At 44.3% G+C, this 26,351-nt stretch overlaps 1 protein-coding gene across 1 annotated transcript in view; it reads right to left on the reverse strand.

Annotated features, from left to right (window-relative positions):
* Positions 1 to 26,351, reverse strand: part of LOC121571332 (serine-rich coiled-coil domain-containing protein 2-like) — a 121,247-nt gene that overhangs the window by 9,150 nt on the left and 85,746 nt on the right. The window contains exons 5-9 of the mRNA XM_045210938.1: positions 20,308 to 20,419; positions 19,600 to 19,789; positions 17,771 to 17,803; positions 17,565 to 17,672; positions 9,894 to 10,022 (exon numbers count right to left, since the gene is read on the reverse strand). Of these exons, the coding sequence (XP_045066873.1) occupies positions 9,894 to 10,022; positions 17,565 to 17,672; positions 17,771 to 17,803; positions 19,600 to 19,789; positions 20,308 to 20,419 (572 nt within the window). The remainder of the gene's footprint in view (positions 1 to 9,893; positions 10,023 to 17,564; positions 17,673 to 17,770; positions 17,804 to 19,599; positions 19,790 to 20,307; positions 20,420 to 26,351) is intronic.

Raw genomic sequence — 26,351 nt, forward strand, 5'->3', positions numbered from 1 at the left:
GCTGAGCCGTTGTTGCTCCTAGACTTTTCCACTCCACAATAACAGCACTTACAGTTGACCGGGGCATCTCTAGCAGGGCAGACATTTTACGAACTGACTTGTTGGAAAGGATGCATCCTATGATGTTGCCACGTTGAAAGTCACTGAGCTCTTCAGTAAGGCCATTCTACTGCCAGTGTTTGTCTATGGAGATTGCATGGCTGTGTGCTAAAATTTTATACACCTGAAATAGCCGAATCCACTAATTTGAAGGGGTCTCCACATACTTTGGTATATATAGTGTACCTCACTACCTGGAAATACATGGATGTGTGCACAGCACTCATTCAAAAGTATTCCTCGTTGAGAGACCAGACACGGAAGGGATGTATAAGATTTCTTCAATTTTCCTACTCACATTAATTCACACTAATAACCTTTTTACACCATAATCTGCTGGCTTGGATATTTTATTTCCACATTGTGTATTCCATTATATTTCCAGCAGCTTAACAAGACCATCTCTAGTTTTATGATTGACTAAGTCTGCTCCTCTGACCTCGGTCCCAATAATCCATCATGACATTTATCATGTACCCTTTACAGTATGCAGCCGTTCTAATTATATTTACGCTAATCCAGCCTTTTTATTACACACCGTCCAATTTAAGGTCTCAAGGACACTGCAGCCATTTTGCTCCTTCCCTACTTCCTCAAAGAAGATCCAAGTGGGCTGTATGTCACAGACAGGGTATGTATTTCCCAGTATGGCAAATAAATAAATGCAAAGTTAGTAGTAATACTGTGTAAGGTGTGCTCAGTTGTTAACTTACTGTTTGAAGTATGACTTGATTACCCACTAGGCACACACTGGTTGAATCAACGTTGTTTCCACGTCATTTCTGGTTGAATCAACGTTGTTTCCATGTCATTTCATTGAAATTACGCTGAACCAACGTGGAATAGACGTTGAATTGACGTCTGTGCCCAGTGGTTAACCTTAATATTTAGTATTTCTATGCTTTAATTTTTACTTCTTACAGTGTGTAAAGTTCCCATCACCTACCATAAGAATAGAGGGGAATCCCTTTGTGGATGAGAGCCACGTCCAACTCTTCCTGGGTGGAGAGGAGCTACTCACTGAAGAGCCGGGTCCATTTCCTTTTTAATGAGTATGCAACATCAGTGAAAAGCACTATGCTATGCATTCAGAAATGTGTTCCGGGGGAGGGGGGTTTAATTACCAACAAATGTTGAATGGCAAACTTTTTGCTGTAGAGAGGGATAGGGGAGACCAGAGCACAAAGTAATGCGAGGTCAGTTGTAAAAGCCAAATTACTCAAATTAGAAACCACTTAGAAGGCTGGTATTTGATGTGCTAATGCTTTGTTAGTGTCTCTACATGCCTATGAATTTTGTTATTGACCTGTGAAATATTCTCCATCTATCTAAACATATATTTTTTTCAGTAAGATGGGGTCTTTTGATTGGTATAGTTGATGACAATAAATATCATTGTATTTTTAGTATAAGCATCTCTTGTTATCGATACACATCAAATATAAATGTTTGTCAACGGTTGACATTGTACTTTATTTATTTATCGCATATTTGTGTCTCTGTGACTTCCAAAGTCAATAAAATGAATTTGTGACTTAAAAAGTTTGCCACTCAATATAATTTGTCTTATTATTGTTAATATTATTATTACTACTATTATTCACAATAGACTACATTTTACATAAAAGGTTCCTTTATGAACCTTAAAACCCTAGGTTCTTTGAGGCCCCTTCCTGGAGGCGCCTCCAGGAATCTTTTCACTTAATCAGATTTTCTTTCAATGAGAATGACAGATCTAAACTATATATACAAAAGTATGTGGACACCCATTCAAATTAGTGGATTCGGCTATTTCAGCCACACCCGTTGCTGACAGGTGTATAAAATCGAGCACACAGCCATGCAATCTCCATAGACAAACATTGGCAGTAGAGTGCTGAAGTGCATAGCGCATAAAAATGGATCAGTGGAAACGCGTTCTCTTGAGTGATGAATCATGCTTCACCATCTGGCAGTCCGACAGACGAATCTGGGATTGGCAGATGCCAGGAGAATGCTACCAGCCCCAATGCATAGTGCCAACTGGAAAGTTTGGTGAAGGAGGTTTTTCATGGTTCGGGCTAGGCCCCTTTGTTCCAGAGAAGGGAAATCTTAACGCTACAGCATACAATGACATTCTAGACGATTCCGTGCTTCCAACAGTTTGGGGAAGGCCCTTTCCTGCTTCAGCATGACTATGCCCCTGTGCAAAGAGATGTCCATACAGAAATGATTTGTTGAGATCGGTGTGGAAGAACTTGACTGGCCTGAACAGAGCCCTGACCTCAACCCCATCGAACACCTTTGGGAAGAATTGGAAAGCCGATTGCGAGCCAAATCGCCCAACATCAGTTCCCGACCTCACTAATGCTCTTGTGGCTGAATGGAAGCAAGTCCCTGCAGCAATGTTCCAACATCTAGTGGAAAGCCTTCCCAGAAGAGTGGAGGCTGTTATAGCAGCAAAGGGGGGACCAACTCCATATTAATGCCCATGATTTTGGAATTAGATGTTTGACGAGCAGGTGTCCACATACTTTTAATAATGTAGTGTATGACACACATTTCTATGTGAATTTCTTCTGGTCGTGCACAAAGCTACATACTGGACCTTGTACATAATGCAGAACAATGTAGATTGTAGAAAGAAAGGAGACCATCAAAGCACCGCAAAATGTCAGATATCTGTTTTTCCCCCTCTCCTCTCCAATGTCAGATGATCATGGGCATTTTGCAGCAGACACTCTGTTATCTGGTTTATTGTTTTCAAATCTTAATTTCCCTTTTTCTCCCTAAACCCCTAATCATGATCAACCATCGAATGAATCTATAGGCCTAACGGAGTTCCATCTCATAAAGTTGTTTGTAATTAGCCTAAATAAAAACAAAGTACTGTAATAACGACAGAGAACAAACAATTGAAATAGGAAGTTGAATAGGAAGTTGAAACAAACCTGATACCTTTCTGCATTACTTGACCAAAGTGTAGGCAACATAAATTGTGCAGTTGGAAAATCCCTCCTTACAGACCAAACAGTCAATAATATAGGCCTACACATAGGCTACTGTCAATAAAAGTTCAGTAAACGTACTTTGCCAACGCATGAAGTAATATTTATAATATTGTCAAAGTGTTTATTAATGTCCTTGAATTGAGCAACGGCAATCGGACATAATCTCCTGCAGCAGCACATTCAATAAGCGGGAACAAAAAATAAATGATTAGTTGGAGTAGTCTCACAAACAACTTTATTTTGAATAGCTTACAAATGGTGCATTCATATAAAAGTCCTCAACAATCAGACAAAAAAAATGATTTAGCCTATAACATTCTTTATAACACTTTAATGAATATTGGCTTAAGGTAAAAACCAATAAGCCTAATATTCTTAGGCCATGCCTTTTGTCTATCTAACTATAACAATTCTAAATATACAATCAGATGAAACAAATTATTTATTGTCACAAGCCGGGCTAGAAACTCCGGTCTCAGATGTGGAGAGCTGGGGGTACTACCCCTTAGCCACAGAGGAGGTGTTGTAGGACCCAAATGAAACACCCAAGGCAATACTCCAGGCAAGTAGATTTAATGTTCCAAAACAGGAGGCAAAACAAAACAACTCCACGAGGGGAGAAAAACAAACTAAAGATAACTTTGAACAACTTACTAGGACAGACACGGTGGGACAAAGCAGGAGACACATAGTCAGGACGCAATAACCAAGTGAGAAACAAGGGGAAAACACACAGCTAAAATACACAAGGGGGAAACAAGGCACAGGTGACCTGGATCAAGCTAATTAGGACACATGAGGAAGAACTAAGGCAGAGGGGGAACACAGATGACCTCTAGAGGCCCGGAGACAAACAGGAGGCAGGAAGCTGACACACACGAGGAAGAACTAAGGCAGAGGGGAACACAGATGACCTCTAGAGGCCCGGAGACAAACAGGAGGCAGGAAGCTGACAGGACCCCCCTCCTCTAGGAACGACTCCTGACGTTCCTTCCAGAACACCCTGGCCCCAGGGGTGCGAAAATCTCGGATCAAACCTGGGTCCAGGATGTCCCTGGCTGGAACCCAGGAGCGCTCCTCCGGCCCGTAGCCCTCCCAGTCCACCAGATACTGCAGAGAGTTCTGGACCCTCCGGGAGTCCAGTATCCGGCGGACTGTGTAGGCTGGCTGGCCGTCAATGATCCTGGGAGGTGGCGGGGGTCTGCGTGGGGGGGCAAAGGGAGAAGACAAGACAGGTTTAAGGAGTGAAACATGGAAAGTGGGGTTAACTCTAAGGGAGCGAGGGAGAACCAAACGATACGACACAGGGTTAACCTTTCTAGCAATGCGGAAAGGCCCGATGTATCTCTGGGAAAGCTTCCTGGATTCGACCCGGAGGGGCAGGTTCTTAGTGGCCAACCAAACTCTCTGACCAGCTCGGAAACTAGGGGCCGTCCGGCGGTGGCGATTAGCCTGACTTTGGTATCTCTGGGAGGTCCGAAGGAGGGCACACCTGGCCTTCTTCCAGGTCCGCCTACAGCGTTGGACAAAGCGCTGGGCCGAGGGAACACCAACTTGCGCCTCCTCCTCTGGAAACAATGGAGGGTTGTAACCGAACTGGCATTCGAAGGGGGACAATCCGGTGGCTGAGGACTGGAGGGTGTTGTGGGCATATTCAGCCCAAATGATATAGGTGGCCCAAGACGTGGGATTACTGGACGCCATACACCGCAGGGTGGTCTCCAGATCCTGATTAATCCGTTCCGTTTGGCCATTAGACTCTGGATGGAACCCCGACGATAGGCTGGCTGTGGCCCCAACAAGCCTGCAGAAGGCCCCCCAAAACCGGGACGAGAATTGGGGACCTCGGTCAGAGACCACGTCCAGGGAATACCAAATATCCGGAAGACATGGTTCATGAGGAGCTCAGCAGTCTCCTTAGCCGAGGGCAGCTTGGGCAGGGGAATAAACCGGGCAGCCTTAGAGAACCGGTCTACCACCACTAGGATGACGGTGTTGCCCTGGGATAGAGGAAGTCCCGTAACAAAGTCCAGAGAAAGGTGTGACCATGGCCTTCGAGGAACAGGTAAGGGATGGAGCAGTCCCTGGGGTCGCTGGCGTGTCGACTTTCCCTGGTTGCACACAGGGCAGGCCTCAACATAGACCTGCACGTCCTTCTTGATGGACGGCCACCAAAACCGCCGTCGGAGGAACTCCAGTGTGCGAGCACTGCCTGGATGGCATGTCAAGGGCGACTCATGACCCCACTGCAAGACGCGGCCCCGAACAGAGAGAGGAACGTACAGGCGACCGGCAGGACCACCGCCTGGATCGGGCTCCTGGACAAGAGCTTCTCGTACCCCTCTTTCTAGTTCCCACTGAAGAGGTGCGACGATCCTAGACTTCGGAATAATCGATGCCAAGGGCTTCTCTTGTAACTCGGGAGAATAGACTCGAGACAGAGCATCCGGCTTGACGTTCTTGGTGCCAGGTCGGTAAGTCAGTCGATCTGGGGATTATGTCTGCATAGCCAAGGGTGACCCAGGATAATAGGATACTCGGGAGAGTCAATGAGATAGAAGGTCTCCTCCTGCTGGTGTTGAGAGATGGTAAGTCGCAGGGACTGAGTCGCCTCGGTAACCTTTCCTGGTTCCAGAGGTCTGCCATCTAAGGCTGTAACTGCCTGGGGTTGAGGAAGTAGTTGGGTAGGGATCTTAAGTTCCTTAGCCAAGGTTACATCCAGGAAATCACCTGCGGCACCGGAATCGATCATAGCCTGGACCCGATGCTGGTGGCCCCCCCAGGACAGAGTGGCTGGAATAGCCAGGACAGCGTTAGTAGGAGGCGCTCTAACTCTCCCCATCACAGCCCTCCTGTAGCTGGGCGGGGACAGGCGTTTCCCGAAAGCTCGGGGCAAGTGGAGCGGAAGTGGCCGGCAACCCCGCAGTAGAGGCACCGACGTTCCCTCATGCGACGTTCCCTTTCGTTGGGAGAAAGCCTGGAACGGCCTAACTGCATGCTCTCCGGGGAATCCTGGAGCAGTTCAGGAGCCGGGGAAGCTCTGAATGACGGAGTCCAAACAGGAGAAACAGAGCTGCTCAGAGGAACTTGGGAATGAGACACCTGACGGCGAGCCGTTCTCCGCTCTCTTAGACGATTGTCCAGGCGGATGGCCAAGGCTATGAGGGACTCGAGATCACCAGCTGGTTCTCGGGTGGCTAACTCATCTTGAAGGGGCTCAGATAACCCTCCCTGAAAGCAGACCCTCAGCGCTTCATCATTCCATCCGCTCCTTGCTGCTATGGTCCGGAAATCAATGGCAAAATCTGCCGTGCTTGGGGCCCCTGACGGAGAGACAGTAGGCGCTTGGAAGCCTCCCGCCCACTGACAGGATGATCGAACACCCGCTTGAACTCTTCTACAAATGCAGCGTGGGAGTCACAACAGGCCTCCTGGGACTGCCACACCGCAGAAGCCCAGGCGAGCGCCTTGTCTGAAAGAAGGGTAATGATGTAGGCAATCTTGGAACGGTCTGTGGGAAAACTTGAGGGTTGGAGCTCGAAGGTGAGGGAGCATTGGGTGAGGAAACCCTGGCAAGAGCTTGGATCCCCAGAAAAGGGCTTGGGAGGTGGTAGTCGGGGCTCCGCCAACCGAGACGACCTGTCGTCACCGAGGGGTGACCTGGGGGAAGGGAGAGGACCAGGGAGGCGTTCAAAGAGCTGGCGGAGGGAACTCATCATTTCGGCCAGGAGTTGAGAATGACTAGCCATCAGCTCCTCTTGTCGGCTGAGAACGGCTTCATGGCGCTGGAAAGAAGCCTCATGTCGAGTGATCACCGCCAACAGGTCCGGGGAACTGAGTGTTTCTGGGTCCATGAGTGACTTGGTTATTCTGTCACAAGCCGGGCTAGAAACTCCGGTCTCAGATGTGGAGAGCTGGGGGTACTACCCCTTAGCCACAGAGGAGGTGTTGTAGGACCCAAATGAAACACCCAAGGCAATACTCCAGGCAAGTAGATTTAATGTTCCAAAACAGGAGGCAAAACAAAACAACTCCACGAGGGGAGAAAAACAAACTAAAGATAACTTTGAACAACTTACTAGGACAGACACGGTGGGACAAAGCAGGAGACACATAGTCAGGACGCAATAACCAAGTGAGAAACAAGGGGAAAACACACAGCTAAAATACACAAGGGGAAACAAGGCACAGGTGACCTGGATCAAGCTAATTAGGACACTTGAGGAAGAACTAAGGCAGAGGGGAACACAGATGACCTCTAGAGGCCCGGAGACAAACAGGAGGCAGGAAGCTGACACACACGAGGAAGAACTAAGGCAGAGGGGAACACAGATGACCTCTAGAGGCCCGGAGACAAACAGGAGGCAGGAAGCTGACAATTTATAACATTCTTTATATCAAGGAACGCCAGCAGCATCTTCACCACAAGAGTAGCGAACTCAGCAGGATGACAGAGGTTTGTAGTCTGTCCATCCTTTGCCCTGATAATCTTTCATCATATTCTGCAAGTGATTTGGGTTAGGTCTGCTGACTCACCTCTATCATTCAGCCTGAAACCAAGGAACTGTCAAACAGGCGAAGACGTGCTTTTCTTTCCCACCAAGTCAGCCATTGTTTCGTTATTTTCTGATTTAGATAAGGCAGACTATACTATAGTTACTAAGTGAAATTCTGCAACATTCCTTTTTTGTTTTTTTACAGTCTGAAACTGTCAGAAAGTAGCTTAATGGAAGAAACAATGTCACAAATCTGCTTACCCAGATTATCAAGATAAAATAACAATAGCCTACACTTGATACGGCTATAATATTTGTTTTTAAAAGGTAGGCTAATATAACTGATATCTGAGTATTTTTATGGACAAGAGAAACATAGCTCTCCCAATTTGAAAATCATTCTGCAGCCTGGACTCAATCAAAGGTAACTAGGTCTAACACTTTTGTTTTGAACAATGATTTAATGAGATTGTTTGTGGTTTTTGTAACAATTTAAATAAGAAAAATGACATTATGCACCAAATCACAGTTCTGGTATAACCAATGTGTCCTTTATATTGCGTTCTTCCCAGTGTCTGGTCTGGAGCGTGAAGTCACAAGCTCTGCTGGTGACTGCGTAGCAACTAAGCAGTGCCAAAAACCCTGGTCTGCCCTAGAAAGCCTACACTATGTAAATTACAATCGCCAGAACGGCCAAACCCCAAAAAAATTGACGCCCGTTTTGGGCTCTAAAACTTGTTTATTTTGATCAAGTTCGCTGTGAATTATTTAAAAGTTTGCTACAAATCTAGATATTTAATTAAATAATGATCCATTCTGACTACTAAATATGTTGTCACACAGGACCACTTGCTGACACAGACCAATCACAGGCCGCCAGGCTACAAAGAGGCTCGCGCCTGGTTGGTTGACTCTCTCAGGCAGGATGAAAACGACTACTGTACATCGACCATGATCCTTTGCTAGTTACGGCAACTTTCACCATGATCCGTAGCAATTTGTTGTTGCCATTCAGCCCCATTGAACAATACGGCACGCTTCAAATTCAAATACTTCCGGCTTCATGAGCCATCGGGAGTTTTCCATATGATTACGTGGATGACGTCAGCGCTATCACTATCTACTGGTTTTAATGGTTCTTCCCGCCAATTGACCCCTCCGTGCGCAACGATGTTTGGACAGGACGATGGGACGATGTGTCATTCCATACATTGCCCCAACCCTAGTTAACAGTGTATCAATTAAGCCACGGGAACTTAAGAGTTATATCTAATAACATGGGTACCCTTCATGTCTTCCGAAGTTACAGTGGACTACGTTAAATCTATCAAAGTGTGGCATGTAGAAATTCTCCAATTCCATAACAGTTTAGACATTTAAAAGCCCTAACAACATCCTGGTCTTTGGACAGTAGTAGTGTTATGCATTGGGTAAACCCATACAGAGGGACTAGAAGGCAGGCCACAGGATTTCACACATTAACAGTAGTGGTAGGAACTAAGGAGAAGATATACCAAATATTCCACCTGCTCCAACAGCCCTTTGAACTGTGAGGGGAGAGAGGGAGGGAGTGGGAGAGAACATACAGATGCAGAGAGGATGGGAAGTGCAAACTGCAGTACAGCATCAAATGTGCAAAACTAAACAGTTTGAAACTTGTAACTTTGAGATAGTCTGAAACGAAGAGAAAAAAGAGAGAGAAACACCCTGCGGTGGCATCTGATTTCTGTTTGTTTACCCTCTTCTTTTTTCCTCTACTCATCATAAACCAATGCACCATATTCCTCCTAACCTTTCAGAGCAATTTGGAAAATGTCAGTTATCATTATAGACTGTGTTTCCCTACAAAGAGTTTTTGATAGAAGCAAAACCATCACACAACCGGATGTAATGGTGGATAAAAAGAAAGCAACAGAAAGAGAGAGGGAACATCAGATGGAGAAGTAGAATAATGAAATGGGGAAAGAATAAGTGAGATTGAGACATACAAAGGTAAAATAAGAAGTCACTACACCTGTACGTGTGTAGATGGCTGAGGGCTGACGGCTTGTATCAAACACACAGTCATTCTCACCATCCATCAAGTGGTTCCACTATATAGGGCAATGGTGATGGGGTGGGGCTAGGGAGAGGGAATTTGGCAATGTAGTACCAGTGATAGGTGAGAGAGTAAGTTGAATGGGAGTTAATGGGAGGATAGTGTGAGGGTGGGGACTATAGGTGATGGACTGGCTTGATGACTGACTATAGTATGCAGCAGTGGACAGATTTAGGTCTCCACTCTCCAGGTATATATGGGTGTACTCACGGCTTGGCTGTGTCCTTGTCCTCTCCAGGAGGTCTGTGTGGCCTTGTCGTGGTGCGTACGTCTGTCCCCCCCGAGTGACGGTGCCCTCTGGTGGCAGTGACACCTCCCTGGCTTGGCAGCATGGGCAGGCTGGGGGAGGAAAGAGAGAGAGTTACCACTACTGTGTCAGGAAAATACAATAACAAATGAATGATCTACTAATGTGAGTTGGTATTCAAAAACTGCATGAGTGAAACTGATTTCTGAGTCTTTGGGTTCTAATGAAGATACAAAAACAGTCTCTAGTCTAGACATGACTAGTAGACCCCATTAACTCTATGACCAACCACCCTTTGCTAACGACTGAAACAGAACATCTGCAGCTCTGCATCAACTGCTGACAAAGCAGACACACAAACTCGAATGTCAAAACGTAAAGTATTTTGGCAGCTCACCCCACAGAGAATTCAGCATTTCTTTCTCCCTTTATCTGGCTCATTATATCATTCTCTCTATCTGTCTCTCTGTAATTCTCTCTATCCCCTTCACTCTATTATTCTATCTCTCATTATCCGGCTCTCATCTAATATATTCCATTATATAACTCCCTTAATCGTTCTCTCTGTGCCCTTAGTAATTCTTTATTATTGTCTCTGCCTGTCTCTCCCTGTCTCTCTCGGTTTCTCTGAATCCTTCCCTACTGCAATTCATCCTCTCTCCATCTTTTCTATCCATCTCTCTCTCGCTTGCCTTTTCACTCTCTCAGTTCTTAAAGTTCAGACAGGGATCTGCAAATATCCAGACACTGTTTGCATGTGTGAGGTTAGCGGTGGCAGAATTGTGAGGGAGAGAAGAGCGGTGCTCTGTGGCCTTTTCTTATTAGAATTGGGAGAGCTAGAGAGGTTCGAACACTGAAGTTGCTCTGACATTTTCTATTACTGTTTCTCACTGCAACTCCCCTCCAAGTCTCCGACCACTACTTTGTATCCTTTTCTCTCTCTCTCGCTCTCCTCCAACACTACTCACTCTGCCCCTACTCAGATGGTAATGTGCAGTCGCAACCTTCACTCTCTCCCGCTACTCTCTCCTCTTCATCCTATCATCTCTTCCCTCTGCTAAATCCTTCTCCCTCCGATCTCCTGATTCTGCCTCCTCAACCCTCCTCTCCTCCCTTTCTGCATCTTTTGACTCTCTATGTCCCCTATCCTCCCGGCCGGCTCGGTCCTCCCCTCATACTCCGTGGCTTCACGACTCATTGCGAGCTCACAGAAGAGGGCTCCTGTCGGACCTGTCATATTTTCACTCCCTCCTCTCTACATTCTCTTCCTCTGTTTCCACTGCTAAAGCCACTTTCTACCACTCTAAATGTCAAGCCTCTGCCTCTAACCCTAGGAAGCTCTTTGCCACCTTTTGCCTCTCCTCCCTGCTGAATCCTGATCCCCCCACCCCCCCCTCCCTCTCTGTGGATGACTTCATCAACCATTTTGAAAAGAAGGTTGATGACATCCGATCCTCATTTATTAAGTCAAATGACACCGCTGGTCCTGCTCACACTGCCCTACCCTATGCTTTGACTTCTTTCTCCCCTCTCTCTCCAGATGAAATCTTGCGACTTGTGACGGCCGGCCGCCCAACAACCTGCCCGCTTGATCCTATCCCCTCCTCTCTTCTCCAGACCATTTCCGGAGACCTTCTCCCTTACCTCACCTCGCTCATCAACTCATCCTTGACCGCTGGCCATGTCCCTTCCGTCTTCAAGAGAGCAAGAGTCGCACCCCTCCTCAAAAAACCTACGCTCGATCCCTCCGATGTCAACAAATACAGACCAGTATCCCTTCTTTCTTTTGCAACTCGCTGTTGGCTGGGCTCCCTGCCGGTGCCATTAAACCCCTACAACTTATCCAGAACGCTGCAGCCTGTCTGGTGTTCATCCTTCCCGTGTTCTCTCATGTCACCCCGCTCCTCCGCACACTCCACTGGCTTCCAGTTGAGGCTCGCATCTACTACAAGACCATGGTGCTTGCCTCCGGAGCTGTGAGGGGAACGGCACCTCCTTACCTTCAGGCTCTGATCAGACCCTACACCCAAACGAGGGCACTACGTTCATCCACCTCTGGCCTGCTAGCTCCCCTACCTCTACGGAAGCACAGTTGCCGCTCAGCCCAGTCAAAGCTATTCGCTGCTCTGGCACCCCAATGGTTGAACAAGCTCCCCCACGACGCCAGGACAGCAGAGTCACTGACCACCTTCCGGAGACACTTGAAACCCTACCTCTTTGAGGAATACCTGGAATAGTATAAAGTAATCCTAAATGTAAATGTAAATTGTTGTACGGATGCCCTGAAGCCCAAGGCAAAAAAATAAAAAATAAACATGCTCTTGGATTTATCTTGTTTGTTCGACTTTGTATCTTATTTGAACGACTTAGTATCTCACGACTTAGTATCTCGTTCCAATGACTTACTATCTTGTTTGAAAGACATAGTAAAAAAAAGTGTTATTTTATCTAATTAGTTCTCATTTGTTATGCAGCTTTTCAGACAGTCTAATGGTTGCTGCAGCCATTCAATCACTGATTCCATTAATATGATTATTCATTAGTTCTTTGATAGCCTAAAACAGGGCTGCTTTTGAATGCCAGAGCATGTAATTGGGCGAGTGTGGAGCAAGGAACAGAGTTTAATTCAAGCAGATTTAAAAAATGTTGTCAGCCTCCAATTTCGCTCTGGTACTGCTCAGCCACATGCTCTGGGCATGCTCTCCCTAGCATTTTTCATTTCCTTTATCACTATTTTTTAAATTATTAGGCCTATTCGGTTGTAATTATTTAGCCTACCCCACCCACAGTAGCCTATCTCTAGTTTATTTTCTACTTTCTAACATTAGGATATGTAGTTTCTATTTTGAAGGACTTCAAATGTATTATAGATGTTTCAGGTAGGCAATACATAGACTAATGTAAAATGTATTTTTGGTATTCCTGGAATAGAAACACCATAATATAAATCAATTTAATTAAGCTAAAATATATAAATCGTAAATTATAAAGGACAATAAATCATCTCAAACTGCAGCGGTCAAATGATTTGTGCACAGAAGCAAGTACCAACAAGCTTCAAACGTGCACTGAGTGTGGGAAATTAAAATATTATTATTATTATTATTATTATTATTATTATTATTATTATTATTATTATTATTATATAGACAGGAAAAATACACATGTAAAAGCTTAATAAATAAAAATAGAAAAATACATTGAGATGAAGCCACCTCCATGTGTAGATGTTATTTCTCAAAAATCTATGACATTTAAGTAAGGACCGACACAGAGTCCAGTAGGACAGTGTCACAAGGCTACACAGTCATAGGCCTACACTTTACCACTGCTGGAGGGAATACACAGATGTCCTTGATAGTGAGCTATAATTAAATGTGTGAGACACAAGAGGTAAACACAATTTGTCCATCAATAGAATCAATTTAGGGAGCTATTGTGATATCATAAGGGAATTACTTAGACCGCACTTACTGGTCGGACTAGATATCTCACGCAGTCTGGCAGATAATTAGCCTATGTGAGCACTTTAATAGTAGCCTAAACATACAGTTAAAGTATTCATCGCTGGTTCCTGCTGCGAACAACATGTTTTATTAGCCTACCAGAATCGCCTACAAAAAGAGGTTTGTGATAGCCCTTCAATTGAAAGGTTTAACTTGTTATACAGTGAGGGAAAAAAGTATTTGATCCCTTGCTGATTTTGTACGTTTGCCCACTGACAAAGAAATGATCAGTCTATAATTTTAATGGTAGGTTTATTTGAACAGTGAGATACAGAATAACAACAAAAACATCCAGAAAAACGCATGTCAAAAATGTTATAAATTGATTTGCATTTTAATGAGGGAAATAAGTATTTGACCCCCTCTCAATCAGAAAGATTTCTGGCTCCCAGGTGTCTTTTATACAGGCAACGAGCTGAGATTAGGAGCACACTCTCAAAAGGAATGCTCCTAATCTCAGTTTGTTAACTGTATAAAAGACACCTGTCCACAGAAGCAATCAATCAATCAGATTCCAAACTCTCCACCATGGCCAAGACCAAAGAGCTCTCCAAGGATGTCAGGGACAAGATTGTAGACCTACACAAGGCTGGAATCGCCAAGCAGCTTGGTGAGAAGGTGGCATGGGCCCACCCACTGGGGAGCGTGGCACAGCCCACAAAAGGGGAAATTGTGGGGACAGAAATTACAGACTGAAATACTCCTCAGTTTCATCAGCTGTCTGGGTGACTGGTCTCAGACAATCCCGCAGGTGAAGAAGCCGGATATGTAGGTTCTGGGCTGGCGTGTTTACAAATGGTCTGCGGTTGTGAGGCCGGCTGGACATACTGCCAAATTCTCTAAAACAACGTTGGAGGTAGCTTATGACATGATTCTCAGGCAACAGCTCTGGGGACATTCCTGCAGTCAGCATGCCAATTGCACGCTTCCTCAAAACTTGAGACATCTGTGGCATTATGTTGTGTGACAAAACTGCACATTTTAGAGTGGCCTTTATTGTCCCCAGCACAAGGTGCACCTGTGTAATAATCATGCTGTTTAATCAGCTTCTTGATATGCCACACCTGTCAAGTGGATGGATTATCTTGGCAAAGTAGAAATGCTCAGTAACAGGGATGTAAACACATTTGTGCACAACATTTGAGAGAAATCAACTTTTTGTGCATATGGAACATTTCTGGGATCTTTTATTTCAGCTCATGAAACATGGGACCAACACTTTACATGTTGTGTTTATATTTCTGTTCAGTATATAGTCCATTCTCCTTTCACTTGTTTATATTATGGCTAGATTTCCACTGATATTCCTTTATTTAATTAAGCTTTCACATGTGTATTTTTCTGTCTTTATAATAGTAATAATAATAATAACAATAATAATACTACTACTTAATTTGTAGAGCGCATTTCCTACACTCAATGCAGATGTGAAGCTTGGTGGCGCTTGCTTCTGTGAGCAAATCATTTGACCGTTGCAGTTTGAGATTATTTATTCCCTTTCATTTATGAAAATAAACTGATTCTGGCCTTTATTATTTAAGATTTATTCATGATATTTTAGCTTCATTAAATATATTATTATTATATTATGGTGTTTCTACATTTTACAGTAGCCTATGTATTGCCGACCTGAAACATGCATAAGTGAAGTCCTTCAAAATAGAAACTACATATCCTAATGTTAGAAAGTAGAGTATAAACTAGATACAGGCTACTGTGGGTGGGGTAGGCTAAATAATTATAACCGAATAGGCCTAATTAAAAGTAATAGTGATAAAGGAAACAAAAAATGCTAGGCAAAGCATGCCTAGAGCTTGTGGCTGAGCAGTACCAGAGCAAAATTGGAGCGGGAGAGAAGGCCGACACCATTTTCAAAATCTGCTCAAATTACGCTTTGCTCCTCGCTCCACTCTCGCCCACTTACATGATCTGGCATTCAAAAAGAGCCCTGCTTTAGGCTATCAAAGACCTGTCAATGATTAATCGTATCAATTGATGGAATCAGTGAATGAATGGCTGCAGCAACCATTACACTGTCTGACAAGCTGCATAACAAATTAGGCCTAATTAGACACCTTTTTGTTTTTACTAAGTCGTTCAAACGAGATACAAAGTCGTTCAAACAAGTCTACATTTTGATTGTATTTTTTTTGCCTTGGGCTTCAGGGCTTCCATACATTTACTATTACTGTACATGGGGAATTTGAATAATGTCAGTGGACAATTTGTTTTTTTGCCTAACGAGACCACTAGGCCCTGAACACTAATACGTTATAACACTGATGGATCCAGGTAAAAGCTAACAGAACTGAGGTTACCATTCCCACACACAGTGGGGAGAACAAGTATTTGATACACTGCCGATTTTGCAGGTTTTCCTACTTAAAAGCATGTAGAGGTCTGTAATTTCCATCATAGGTACACTTAAACTGTGAGAGACGGAATCTAAAACAAAAATCCAGAAAATCACATTGTATGATTTTTAAGTCATTAATTTGCATTTTATTGCATGACATAAGTATTTGATCACCTACCAACCAGTAAGAAATCCGGCTCTCACAGACCTGTTCGTTTTTCTTTAAGAAGCCCTCCTGTTCTCTACTCATTACCTGTATTAACTGCACCTGTTTGAACTCGTTACCTGTATAAAAGACACCTGTCCACACACTCAATCAAACAGACTCCAACCTCTCCACAATGGCCAAGACCAGAGAGCTGTGTAAGGACATCAGGGATAAAATTGTAGACCTGCACAAGGCTGGGATGGGCTACAGGACAATAGGCAAGCAGCTTGGTGAGAAGGCAACAACTGTTGGTGCAATTATTAGAAAATGGAAGAAGTTCAAGATGACGGTCAATCACCCTCGGTCTGGGGTCCATGCAAGATCTCACCTCGTGGGGCATCAATGATCATGAGGAAGGTGAGGGATCAGCCCAGAACTACACGGCAGGACCTGGTCAATGACCTGAAGAGAGCTGGGACCCCAGTCTCAAAGAAAACCATTAGTAACACACTACGCCGTCATTGATTAAAATCCTGCAGCGCACGCAAGGTCCCCCTGCTCAAGCCAGTGCATGTCCAGGCCCGTCTGAAGTTTGCCAATGACCATCTGGATGATCCAGAGGAGGAATGGGAGAAGGTCATGTGGTCTGATGAGACAAAAATAGAGCTTTTTGGTCTAAACTCCACTCGCCGTTTTTGGAGGAAGAAGAAGGATGAGTACAACCCCAAGAACACCATCCCAACCATGAAGCATGGAGGTGGAAACATCATTCTTTGGGGATGCTTTTCTGCAAAGGGGACAGGATGACTGCACCGTATTGAGGGGAGGATGTATGGGGCCATGTATCACGAGATCTTGGCCAACAACCTCCTTCCCTCAGTAAGAGCATTGAAGATGGGTCGTGGCTGGGTCTTCCACACAGCCAGGGCAACTAAGGAGTGGCTCCATAAGAAGCATCTCATGGTGCTCAAGATCTCAAGATCTACCTCCCAAAAATAAAATTTAAAAAAAGAAGCATCTCAAGGTCCTGGAGTGGCCTAGCCAGTCTCCAGACCTGAACCCAATAGAAAATCTTTGGAAGGAGCTGAAAGTCCGTATTGCCCAGCGACAGTCCCAAAACCTGAAGGATCTGGAGAAGGTCTGTATGGAGGAGTGGGCCAAAATCCCTGCTGCAGTGTGTGCAAACCTGGTCAAGACCTACAGGAAACGTATGATCTCTGTAATTGCAAACAAAGGTTTCTATGCCAAATATTAAGTTCTGCTTCTCTGATGTATCAAATACTTATGTCATGCAATAAAATGCAAATTAATTACTTAAAAATCATACAATGTGATTTTCTGGATTTTTGTTTTAGATTCCGTCTCTCACAGTTGAAGTGTACCTATGATAAAAATTACAGATCTCTACATGCTTTGTAAGTAGGAAAACCTGCAAAATCATCAGTGTATCAAATACTTGTTCTCCCCACTGTATGTAGGTGTCTGACTATGGTATGAGTAAAACCACAACTCCCACATAACCCAATGCATTGTATTGCATTATGAAGGAGGTTGCACTAAGCAGCTGTAGTGCACTGGCAGAGAATGACTGCCATTCTCTCACTGACCCCTCCTGGAGACTCACCCCCTGTTGCTGTAGCTGCTGTTGCTGTAGTGTGAGCTGAGTGATTGTCCTCTCCTTATTCCTCAGCTCCTCCCTGAGCTCCTGCACCTCCTTCATTAGCTCCTCCAACTGAAACACACACAGTGGTTAATTTCTAGTCTAAGTCTAACAATGCTACTTGTCTTGGCTCAAAGACCGAAATAGTGTTTTTCCTGGTTGTGTCTTACCTGCAGGGTGATGCTGTTATCTTCTTCACCATCCTCCATCAACAAACACAGAAAAAACACAAAACATAAGATTCTGTATTCTGAACTGTACTATATGGGGCAGATAGGAGCTGTATGGATATTTACATTTTATTATAATGATACTAATAATTTAGTCTCCCGAGTGTCACAGTGGTCTAAGGCACTGCATCGCAGTGCTAGCTGTGCCACTAGAGATCCTGGTTCGAATCTAGGCTCTGTTGTAGCCGGCCGTGACCGGGAGACCCATGGGGCGGCGCACAATTGGCCCAGGGTAGGGGAGGGAATGGCCGGCAGGGATGTAGCTCAGTTGGTAGAGCATGGCGTTTGCAACGCCAGGGTTGTGGGTTTGATTCCCACAGGGGGCCAATATGGAAAAAATGTATGCACTCACTAACTGTAAGTCGCTCTGGATAAGAGCATCTGCTAAATGACTTAAATGTAATTGCTACTAAGTTGGGAGCTTCTTCTGTAGACAGGCTGATAAGGGCCTTGAAGCAGTTTGGTAGACATCAAAATAACTTTTCTCAAATAGAGGGACATGTCCACTGTGCATCCCAAAAACCTGTAATTTTCTGTTTTTGGACGCTCTAGCTAACCTATAGTCAGCTAGGTACACCGATACAGCTTGTTGCTTGTAGCTCAGAGAGATCAATTATGATTAAAGTGGAGATGCATTTTACAGCTGCTGCCCAGAGCACAACATCACAGTTCCAAAGAAACAATTAAGAAGAGAACAACAAACATGGGTACAGATAACCCACATTTATCGCTTTGGTCCCTATCAAAGAAGTACCTTTTTGAAGATAATAAACAGAATCTCAGCTTTGACAAACAAATGCAATTACCATCACAGAAAGTGAACTGTGTGTCACTGTGTGTTTGTCATGTCATGTCAGAGATCATTTTGGGGCACAGTTGACTTGTTTTGGAGGAATGTAATGTGTTGAGGGCTGTGAGGGCAAAGCCAATTCCAACCAGCCTGACACTAAGGTAGATATTGGGGTCCTACAGGGCCAGACATGAGACGCTGTACAGTCAGAGGCTTTACACTACTGATTAACTGTCTCACACATCACATCACTGACTGTGTGTGTGTGTGTGTGTGTTTCTATCTCTCCATTTGTTGAATGGAATGTTTCATCTGATATTGAAAGATCTATTAAGTGATTAGGTACCACAGGTAACCCACAAGGGAGGAGGAGGGTCGTAATAACAGGTAAGAAGAGATGAGTGACACATAGAATAAAACCATGTGCCACAGCTTAACTGTCACCATGTCACTCACTCTCAAGCCATGGACATGAGACATGTGACATTCTCAGTAAAGCACAGTAAAGCCAGCAGCTATTTTCTATGCGTACATAATATCAAACCAGTTATCTTCTCCAGAAATCTCTCCATCTAAGGAGACGGTACGTGTGGGAGAGATTCAGTGTGTATCTCTTCTACATCCTCACAAGTAGGCCTAAAGGGTCACTGTGGCCGCAATGCAGATTTCTACTGCCTTTAAACTTCAGAAGCCTTCTCTCGCCTGGATGTGTGATAAACTCCTATGAAGCTACTGCTTGATAAAACATCAGCAGCCTCCGTCTAGCGAAATGTAAACTCAAATCCTGACATCATAGTTATTATACTAAAGCGATATTTTATTGGACGCTAAATCTATTTAATTCTAAAAGGAGCTGACAACAGTTACAAGATATGATTTCCACTTGCTTAGTCATAGCTCAAGTCAACTAAGTGATTAGATTGGAATTACATTGAGTTCCCGAGGACTGCATTCGAGCCTTTGAGGGAGTGTGTGTTACCTGTAATAAACTCTTGAGTGTAAGCAGCTGGTTTTTCACAGAGCTGCAGTCCTGGGCCATGTGTTTGAGTGTTAGCTCATCCAGCGCCCCCGTGTGGCCAGTGTGTCTCCCTACAGGAGGAAAAGGCCAGGGGCCTACTCTGAACCCCACAGGACAAGCATAACCATCATCCTGCTGGAACACTGGACTCCTGGGAGTGGGAATGTGTGTGTGTGTGTGGGGGAGAGAGAGAGGCAGACAGATAATTATCTTTGCCACATTGACTAGGCGTAAATGGGCAAATTAAGTCATTTACAAAATGCACTCTGGCTTAATCAAGAAAATATCCAATAATTTCTCCATGCAGCTTTATATTCATGATTATCAACTGGGTGGTTCGAGCCCTGAATGCTGATTGGCTGACAGCCGTGGTATACCACAGGTATGACAAAACATTTATTTGTACAGCTCTAATTACATTGGTAACCAGTTTATAATAGCAATAAGGCACCTCGGGGGTTTGTGGTGTATGGCCAATATACCATGGCTAAGGGCTGTATCCAGGCACTGCATGTTGCGTCGTGCATAAGAACAGCCTTTAGCTGTGGTATATTGGCCATATACCACACCCCCTTATGCCTTATTGCTTAAATATAGCACATCTAGTATACTATGTTATGTTTGGTCTTTTTACAATTTCAGTGCTGTAGGATAGCTACTGATTCTCACCTGTTGTCATTGTGGAAGTGGTCCGGTCCATTCCAGTGATGCTGCCTTCTCCTCCAGTGACCTTGTCGTCCCCCCCTCTCTGAGCGTTCAAAATGGGACATCCCGTTAGCGTCTTCACAGAGAGAAAGATAGGTCACGGTCATCCGAATGCCAAGAGTGTGCAAAGCTGTCATCAAGGCAAAGGGTGGCTACTTTGAAGAATCTCAAATATAAAATATATTTTGATTTGTTTAACACTTTTTTGGTTACTACATGATTCCATATATGTTATTTCATAGTTTTGAAGTCTTCACTATTATTCTATAATGTAGAAAATAGTAAAAATAAAGAAAAACCCTTGAATGAGTAGGTGTGTCCAAACTTTTGACTGGTACTGTAAATACATTCATGATTTCTTACTCAAAGCGGGCGGCAGTTCGTGTGCCAAGTATGTAATTACTGTAGGTGAGAGTAGTTTCTGAATGTATCAAGGTTAAGTGTTTCTGTCCCTCTCTTTCTTCCTCTTCCTCTCTTCTTTAACAAGCATCAATGTTCTTGTCATTCCGCTAGGGACCTGTTTTCTCTAGTCAATAACCGGCACAGAGTGTGTACGTTTATCCAGTGTTCCCATTTAATTAGCTAGTAAATTAATAATTAAACCAATTTGTGTAGTGCTGAATCATAAGTAAGGCTCAGGTTTTTGCAGATGCAAGAAGGTTACGACGTTCAGAATGATGATATGATACGAGGTTATGATTAATAAGTTGACTGTTTATAGATGTGATAGGTAACTCTTTAAAGAACCGCTCTCGTGGTGCCCCAGATCGTAATGAGTTAATTGTTACATGATTAATTTAAATCGGGTAACAACTAAACATAGTTTATTAAATAAATAACAGTCCTCAGATGAATGTTAAAGTCCCATCACAACAATGCAAACAGACTCCTGTATACACACAAACATAAATATTGCCTCATGAGACAGCATCAACATAGCATTATGTTTAACCCTACATTGTTGGAAAAGGACCCATAAGAAACATTTCACTGTTAGTCTACACCTGGGTTCGATACTGCGACCAAAACAGTCGCATTTGCGACCATTTCACTTCACGAATTGTTTTAACCTGGTCACGCTAGTTTTGGATCCCAATTAGCATTTTTTTTATCATCATGATTTATTCAATCAGTAATATGCAATTAGCTAAAAATAAAAACATTTTCTGAAGAGGCAACAACAGCACGGGATGCCCATGTCTGTGTGTGTCAGGGCTCGACATGCAGGGGAGGTTTTGTAAACTCGCTTGGGCCAGCAAAATAAATATTGTAATAATGGTATTTTTAATCCAGGCTACATCATTTATATAAAAAACTGATGGATTCCAGAAGATGTTTGTTCGTTATGTTGATTATTTATCACGCGTGCTGCACACATATAGCCTATAGATAATCTGTCGGGCAGAAAGAGCACGCAGCTCTCAAACAGCTGGTTGTTCTGTGGAGCGAAAATCGACAGTGGTAGGAAAGACGTTCCAAGTTATGATACAGTGCCTTGCAAAAGTATTCAGCCCCCTTGGCGTTTTTCCTATTTTGTTGCATTACAACCTGTAATTTAAATTGTTTTTTATTTGGATTTCATATAATGGACATACACAAAATAGTCAAAATTGGTGAAGTGAAATGAAAAAAATAACTTGTTTCAAACAATTCACAACAATAAATAACGGAAAAGTGGTGTGTGCATATGTATTCCCCCCCTTTGCTATGAAGCCCCTAAATAAGATCTGGTGCAACCAATTAGCTTCAGAAGTCACATAATTAGTTAAATAAAGTCCACCTGTGTGCAATCTAAGTGAACATGATCTCAGTATATATACACCTGTTCTGAAAGGACCCAGAGTCTGCAACACCACTATGTAAGGGACACCACCAAGCAAGTGGCAACATGAAGACCAAGGAGCTCTCCAAACAGGTCAGGGACAAAGTTGTGGAGAAGTACAGATCAGGGTTGGGTTATAAAAAAATATCAGAAACTTTGAACATCCCATGGAGCATGATTAAATCCATTATTAAAAAATGGAAAGAATAAGGCACCACAACAAACCTGTCAAGAGAGGGCCGCCCACCAAAACTCACGGACCAAGCAAGGAGGGAATTCATCAGAGAGGCAACAAAGAGACCAAAGATAACCCTGAAGGAGCTGCAAAGCTCCACAGCGGAGTTTGGAGTATCTGTCCATAGGACCACTTTGAGCCGTACACTCCACAGAGCTGGGCTTTACGGAAGAGTGGCCAGAAAAAAAGCCCTTGCTTAAAGAAAAAAATTATCAAACACATTTGGTGTTCGCCAAAATGCATGTGGGAGACTCCCCAAACATATGGAAGAAGGTACTCAGCAAGTGCCAGGACTGTCTCCTAAAGTTGATTCAGCTGCAGGATTGGGGCAAAACCAGTGCAGAGCTTGCTCAGGAATGGCAGCAGGCAGGTGTGAGGGCATCTGCACGCACATTGAGGCGAATACTTTTGGAGGATGGCCTAGTGTCAAGAAGGGCAGCAAAGAAGCCACTTCTCTCCAGGAAAAACATCAGGGACAGACTGACATTCTGCAAAAGGTACAGGGATTGGACTGCTGAGGACTGGGGTAAAGTCATTTTCTCTGATGAATCCCCTTTCCGATTGTTTGGGGCATCCGGATAACACCTTGTCCGGAGAAGACAAGGTGAGCGCTACCATCAGTCCTGTGTCATGCCAACAGTAAAACATCCTGAGACCATTCATGTGTGGGGTTGCTTCTCAGCCAAGGGAGTGGGCTCACTCACAATTTTGCCTAAGAACACAGCCATGAATAAAGAATGGTACCAACACATCCTCGACTGTACACCAGTGGAACCCTTCCAAGTTGAAGGAGCTGGAGCAATTTAGCCTTGAAGAATGGGCAAAGATCCCAGTGGCTAGGGGGTTGAATAGTTATGCACACTCAAGTTTTCTGTTTTTTTGTCTTATTTATTGTTTGTTTCACAAGAAAAAATATTTTGCATCTTCAAAGTGGTAGGTATGTTGTGTAAATCAAATGATACAAACCCCCCAAAAATCAATTTTAATTCCAGGTTGTAAGGCAACAAAATAGTAAAAATGCCAAGGGGGGTGAATACCTTTGCAAGCCACTGTATCAATCATGTAAATTCAAAGTCTTGGTTGAATATTTGTGATGTGCAATTCAGTCATCATGGAATAGCCTACCTTGAAAATTAAATAAAACATTTATTTGACAAATGCCCTGAATACAACAGGTGTAGACTTTACAGAGAAATGCTTACTTACTTACGAGCCCTTTTCCAACAATGCACAGTTAAAAAGTACGGAAAAGTTGCTAAAAATTTTAAAGGAAATAGTAACACAATAAAATAACAATAACAAGACTATATACTGTACTGGGAGTACCGGTACTGAGTCAATGTGCAGAGGTACGAGGTAGTTGAGGTAATTAAGGTACAGTATGTACATGTAGGTTGGGGTAAAAGTGACTAGGCAATCAGGATAGATAATAAACAGAGTAGCAGCAGCATATGTGAAGAGTGTGTAATATTTTCAAAGTGTGTGTGTGTGTGTGTGTGTGTGTGTGTGTGTGTGTGTGTGTGTGTGTGTGTGTGTGTGTGTGTGTGTGTGTGTGTGTGTGTGTGTGTGTGTGTGTGTGTGTGTGTGTGTGTGTGTGTGTGTGTGTGTGTGTGTGTGTGTGGCCTAGTGGTTAAGAGCGTTGGGACAGTAACAGAACGGTTGTTGCTTCCAATCCCTGAGGCGACTAACTGAAAAATCTGTCAATGTGCCCTTAAGCATGGCACTTAAACCCTAATTGCTCCTGTAAGTCGCTCTGGATAAGAGTGTCTGCTAAATGACTAAAATGTATATTGGAGTGTCAGTGTATGTGGGTAGTGTCCAGCATAGAGCCGGTGCAAGTGAGTCAGTGCAAATAGTCAGTGCACCTGTCCATCTCCTCATTTGAATTCCATACTGTCACTTGTCCACTCAAGTGTAACATTATTGTTACCTATCGCCCACCAGGTGCCCTTGGAGAGTTCCTCAATGAGCTTGACACCTTGATAAGCTCATTTCCTGACGATGGCTAACTACTCTTCATACTTGACTACTTCAACCTCCCAACGTCTGCCTTTGATTAATTTATTTCCAACTCTCACTTTTCCCTCCTTGCCTCTTGACCTCACCCTTTCCCAATCCCCTCCAACTCACAAGGCAGGCAATACACTTAACCTCAGCTTTACTAGAGGCTGCTCGCCTACTAATCTCACTGCAACCCCCATCCAGGTATCTGATCACTACTTTGTTTCCTTTACTGTCTCCCTTTCCTCCAACCCTAACCACTCAGCCCCTACACAGATGGTCATGCGCCATCGCAATATTCACTCTCTCTCCCACTACTCTCTCCTCTTCTATCCTATCATCTCTCCCCTCTGCTAAATCCTTCTCCCTCCTGTCTCCTGATTCTGCCTCTTCGACCCTACTCTCCTCCATTTCCTCCCGGCCGGGTCAGCCCTCCCCTCCTGCTCCGTGGCTGAGTGACGTGACTCATTGCGAGCTTACAGAACAAGGCTGCGGGCAGCTGAGAGGAAATGGAGGGAAACTAAACTTCCGGAGGACCTATCATCCTTTCACTGCCTCCCCTCTACTTTATCTTCCTCTGTATCCACTGCTAAAGCCACTTTATACCAATCTACATTTCAAGCTTCTGCCTCTAACCGTAGGAAACTCTTTTCCACCTTCTCCTCCTTCCTTAATCATCCACCCCATCTCCCTCCCTCTTTGCAGAAGACTTTGTCAACCACTTGAAAAAAAGGATGACGACATTTGCTACTCATTCACCCAGCCTCTTGAGTCCACTGGTCTCACTCACACAGAACTACCCTAAACTTGACCCCTTTCTCTCCTCTATCTCCAGATGACATCCTGTGACTAGTGAGGTCTGCCCGCCCGACAACCTGCCCACTCTACCTCATCCCTTCTCCAGACCATCTCTGGAGACCTTCTCCCATTCCTAACTTCTTTCATCAACTCATCCCTGACCACTGGCTGCGTCCCCTCTGACGTCAAAATGGCCTGAGTTGCTACCCTCGTCAAGAAACCAACACTCGATTCATCTGACGTCAAACTATAGACCTGCATCTCTTCTTTCCTTTCTTTGAGCTTGCTGTCTCTGATCAACTTTCTCGTTATCTCTAACCAGTCAGGCTTCAAGACACGTTACTCATCCGAGACTGCTCACCTCTGTGTCATGGAGGCTGTCCGTACTGCCAAAGCTGACTCTGTCTCGTCGGTTTTCATCCTCCTAGATCTATCTGCTACCTTCGAAACCGTGAACCAAAAGATCCTCCAGGCAGATATCTCAACTTGGATGTCGGCCCACCACCTGAAGCTCATCCTCGACAAGACGGAACAGCTCTTCATCCCGGGGAAGAACTGCCCGCTCAAAGACCTCTCCATCATGATTGACAACTTCACAGTGTCGCCCTCCAAGAATGCAAAATAACCTTGGCGTGACCCTGGACAACACCCTATCATTCTCTGCAAACATCAAAGCAGTGACCCGCTCCTGCAGGTTCATGCTCTACAACATCCGTAGAGTACGACCCTACCTCACACAGGAAGCGCTGCAGGTCCTAATTCAGGCACTTGTCCTCTCCCGTCTGGACTACTGCAACTCGGGGCGGCAGGTAGCTTAGTGGTTAACACGTTGTGCCAGTAACCGAAAGGTCGCTGGTTCTAATCCCCGAGCCAACTAGGTGAAAAATCTGTTGATGTGCCCTTGAGCAAGGCACTTAACCCTAATTGCTCATGCAAGTTGCTCTGGATAAGAGCATCTGCTAAATGACTAAAATGTAAACTCACTGTGGGCTGGGCTCCCTGCTTGTGCCATCAAACCCCTGCAACTTATCCAGAACACTGCAGCCCACCTGGTTTTCAACCTTCCCAAGTTCTCTCATGTCACCCCACTCCTCCACACACTCCACTGGCTTCCAATCGAAGCTCGCATCCACTACAAAACCATGCTGCTTA

This window comes from Coregonus clupeaformis, chromosome 1 (assembly GCF_020615455.1).
Source record: "Coregonus clupeaformis isolate EN_2021a chromosome 1, ASM2061545v1, whole genome shotgun sequence".
Taxonomy (NCBI): Eukaryota; Metazoa; Chordata; class Actinopteri; order Salmoniformes; family Salmonidae; genus Coregonus; species Coregonus clupeaformis.